Here is a 4132-nt window from a genome sequence, read left to right as displayed (position 1 = left end):
TTCTGCGGGACTTTCACAACACTTGGAAACGCCTGCGATCGATTCGTTGTTTCTTGTTGTGTTGGACTTCATGTCGACTGTTGGGATCAAAGACGCGCAGCCGATGATGTTAGCGAACAACGCGATGCAATATATGAACAAATACAGTGAGAATGAGCAAGTGTGTGAATATGCGATGCGAGTGTCATTACGGGCTGTGAGTGATGAATCCGTTCGGAGTCGAATACTTGAGAAAGGGGTGTGGAAGAAATACTTACAAGTCGCGACGAGTCATTCGAAGAACTTTACACTGCAAAATTACGTCTTTGGGATCTTCGACATGTTAGCGCGGAACTGCTCGAGTTCGGAAAAGGAAGTCTTTTTGGAAGAGGCCGTCAAATGTGTAGTTTTAGAGACGCCGAATTACCCGACACTGTTTTCTGTGATTTATGAATGTACAAAGGAAGAACGGAGCGAAGAGTTAATGAAGACAGTGGTCACTGAAATCAGACGATTTTTAGAAGGGAATAACAGTGATGTCATTTCACTGTCAAATGTCTTAGGAATTCTGTCGAATATCTCCGTGTGGGGGAAGTTCGACATTTTCGAGGAAGAGGACTTCGAGGAGAAGGTCGTGAAGAATGTGATAGCATATACCAACGATGCAATCATTATGAGATTCGGCCTCCATTTAATACGACTGGCAAGTTTTAAAGAGAAATATAGTCATGTCGGGTCCTTGGCTGTGGTAAGAGCTGCTATGGCGACTTTTAAGGAAAGTCGAATCATGCAAGACGGCTGCGTGACCTGCTACAATTTATTGAAGAGCAATAAATTGAGCGAACAGCAAAGGGGAATGGCTATGGAGTCTGTTAAAGTCGCTAAGGAATTGTTCCCCGAGGATAAAGTAGTCTACGCTGTTTGGTACGCATTGGGAAATAACGCCGTTATTAATTTTGTCAAGTAAGTCACGGGTTGTTTTGTTACTCAATTTACCTGGTACATGAGATCTCAAATGCCTAAGATATGTGCATTTCAACCCTATTTTGTATCTTAAAGAAAAAAAGTGTCAAAGAGAGGAAACGTCAGAAGAGTACATTATAGTAATACTTATTAATAAATATTAATAAAGAATAGTAACAATGAGCAAAGAGTCAATTACAAATCAGAGGTAAGAATAACAATGTTAGAGAAGGCAAGGAGCATGACAATAAGAAAAGCTAGAAGAAGAAATTTAGCTTGTGGTGGTTCTAAGACTTCCATTGCCGGACGTTTCTTGATTATCACCTTGTCTTGGACTGTTTGCATTTGATTATCGAGTTTGCAAAACGTTTTTAAGCCAAAAATTTGGATGATTTGGCTATTTTTCAATGGGTACTTGTAGTTTAAGTATAGTTGTTTTATTATACTTGTATGGTTTTTTGTCTTTGGAATTCTCCTTGTTGTCTATTTTCTTATACAAAATAAGTGTCTGTGTCGATTAAAAAAAGCAAAATGTCTGCTTCAAAAGTCGAAGAAAGTCGGGAATCGGTATTTTTATGACATGACGTGGCAAGTACTCACATTATCAAAACTCAAAAACATGGTTAATTATTTTGATATGGTAATTTATAATTTTATTTTAATATTTAAATTAAAATTGAATGTGTCGAACGCAGTTTTGATGATGATGTTTGTTCCATAAAAAAAAGAGTTTGTGAAATTTTCAAATCACAATTGTGTATGTTTGAAATACCGAATTGGAACGAGAAAAAATCAGAATTGAAAAAAGTGATTTGTTTTATTTGTGGCGTTTTTACAAAAATTCTTATTTGAGGAGTTGACATTTGCTATACGGAACTATACTTTTATTATTGATTACTTCCCAGTGTATTTTGGGATGAATGTATTTTATAAATATTTGAAAACTTTTCAATCTCCTTGAAATAAAAGTTTTTTCTCGGCAAAAAAAATCATTTATTTTTTTGTTTTTTGCTCTTTTTTATATTCATTATTTATTATTATTATTTATTATTATGTTTAATTAAAAAAATATAAAAACAATGATTTAAGTCATTATTATAATAATTTCTAACGTTTTTTGAAAATAATTATAATTGAAGGGTTGAGTTATGATTTATAATAAAATTAATGATAAAGATAACTATACTTTTATTTATCAAATGATAAATTCAAACAATATTATAATTATATTATGTTTTTAATATTACTTTTTTTAATAAAAAAAATAGATTAATAATAAAAAATATTAACAATAACTAAAAATTATGAAAAATATAAAAACATTTTTGTTTTTTTATTTTTTTAACATTTCAGTCTACTTTGTCAAATTTCATGGCTCGAAAATTAATTAATTGAAAATACATGGAAATGGTATTATTATTCGTAAGAACAGAAGTAATTTTACAATTTAATTAAAAACTAAGTGGCTGACCAATTAAGCGAAGGCAGATTCAAGTTTCTCGGGTGGAATGTCGTGGTCGATTGTCTTAACAATGTCCAAATAATTTCCAAAGGAAAGCAAATCTTGTGTCGTCACCTCCTCGTCAGAGTCTTCGAGGTCGATGAGTTGTTCGATAAATGCCTCACGCGCAAATTCGTCGCTGTTCATGGCGACTTCAAAGTACTGCTCGTTCTGTTTTGGTATTCTTTTGGCCTTTGGCACAAAAGGCTTTGAGTTGATATCGAATTGCATTGACATGGTCTGAATTACCAATTTTTCCATCACTTAAATACATTTCCTTTCTGTTCAGATCAATCTCGAAACTCCTTTTCGTTCTTGACGTTTGATTTTTTTTGTTTTGTTTTTTTACATGAATTGTATGCAAAAATAACGGGAAATTGACCTGTTGTTCATTTTAATGTTCTGGTTTTTAACTGTTGTTCTTTTTTGAGTTTTGATGATGGTTTTTATCTTTTTTATTTACATTTTTCCCATTCAGTGTATTATGCTGTATTAACAAATTTTATAATTGAAAAATAATAAATTAATTAAATATAATAAACTTTCTATAATTAAATCGATATTTTAGTTTTTTAGTAACCAATACAAATTACATGATAATAATCCAAAAATACAATAAACATTTTTATTTTTTTATTTTTCGTATTAGTATCATTTTAAAGCATTACTTCGGGATTTTTATATTAAAACTCAAAGTCATGTAAAAAAACTCAACGCAGATTAATTAGATTGAGGATAAACTTTTTATTTTTTTTATAATATAAATAAATAGTAATAATAAACTAAAATATTTTTATTCAATAATTAATTATTTTCATATATTTTTTATAATATATTTTAACTATTAATTAATGAGTTCAATAATTGAAATTTGATAATAATTTTTATTATATTTTTTAATTACAATTGTTTAAAAGTGGGTAGTAAAATAATAATAAATTCATTTAAATGATATAACCAATATTTAAAACTATAAAAATAGTTAAAAAACACACAGCAAATTATAAACTTAATAAAAACAAATTGATGTCGACAGAGTTTGTAGCTATAAAACATAACTAAATTTTTAAAATCAACTACTCAAAAACTCACAAACAGATTGTGGTATAAAGGACTGATATCTGAAGGTATATCACAAGCGATGTCACAAAACAAAATGATTGTTATTTTTATTAAAGACGATTCAGAAAATTCAAACACTGTTTTTGAACTCTTGGAATCAAACGTTTGATTATTTATTCTATTTGAATTCAAATATAATTAAAACATATAAGATGTCTAATAAAATCGACTAAATAACAGTTAAAAGAGTTACTTAAATTGACCGTCCCAATTTTGGTCCACACAAACGATGACAACTACAACTATTTCCAAACACTGTGTTTGTTCCACCATTTTTAATCACATTATTTCAAAATCAGATTTATTGACAAGTAGACACAAATCCCATTGAAGCCCCAACACTTTTCTTTTTTTTCAAAGGCAATCTCCTCAACATTGTTCCGCCACACGAAATCACACAAGAGAAGATTTCTGCCATAATATTATCTTCAATGATGAGTCCTGCCTTTTCGCAACAATCACCTCAAATCACGAGATTGAATCACGTTCCGAAACGACTGAAATCAAAACCGTTGAAACAGTTGAGAAAGAAGAACTTTAAAATTCACCCGACCAGATACACCGAGT

At 30.3% G+C, this 4132-nt stretch overlaps 2 protein-coding genes across 2 annotated transcripts; both read left to right on the top strand.

Moving 5' to 3' along the window:
- EIN_320180 (hypothetical protein) lies at positions 1–946 on the top strand (the record flags this gene model as incomplete). Its single annotated transcript, XM_004253762.1, has 1 exon — positions 1–946. A coding segment is annotated over one exon (946 nt), but the record flags the coding sequence as incomplete, so codon positions are not given.
- A 2523-nt stretch (positions 947–3469) lies between these two features.
- Positions 3470–4132, top strand: EIN_320170 (hypothetical protein; the record flags this gene model as incomplete). The annotated part of the gene is made up of 4 exons (XM_004253761.1): positions 3470–3480; positions 3542–3668; positions 3746–3824; positions 3881–4132. Coding segments are annotated over 4 exons (469 nt in total), but the record flags the coding sequence as incomplete, so codon positions are not given.

The sequence above is a fragment of the Entamoeba invadens genome (assembly GCF_000330505.1).
Source record: "Entamoeba invadens IP1 unplaced genomic scaffold scaff_1105074724328, whole genome shotgun sequence".
Lineage (NCBI taxonomy): Eukaryota > Evosea > Mastigamoebida > Endamoebidae > Entamoeba > Entamoeba invadens.
This window is presented reverse-complemented; position numbering and strand designations above follow the sequence as displayed.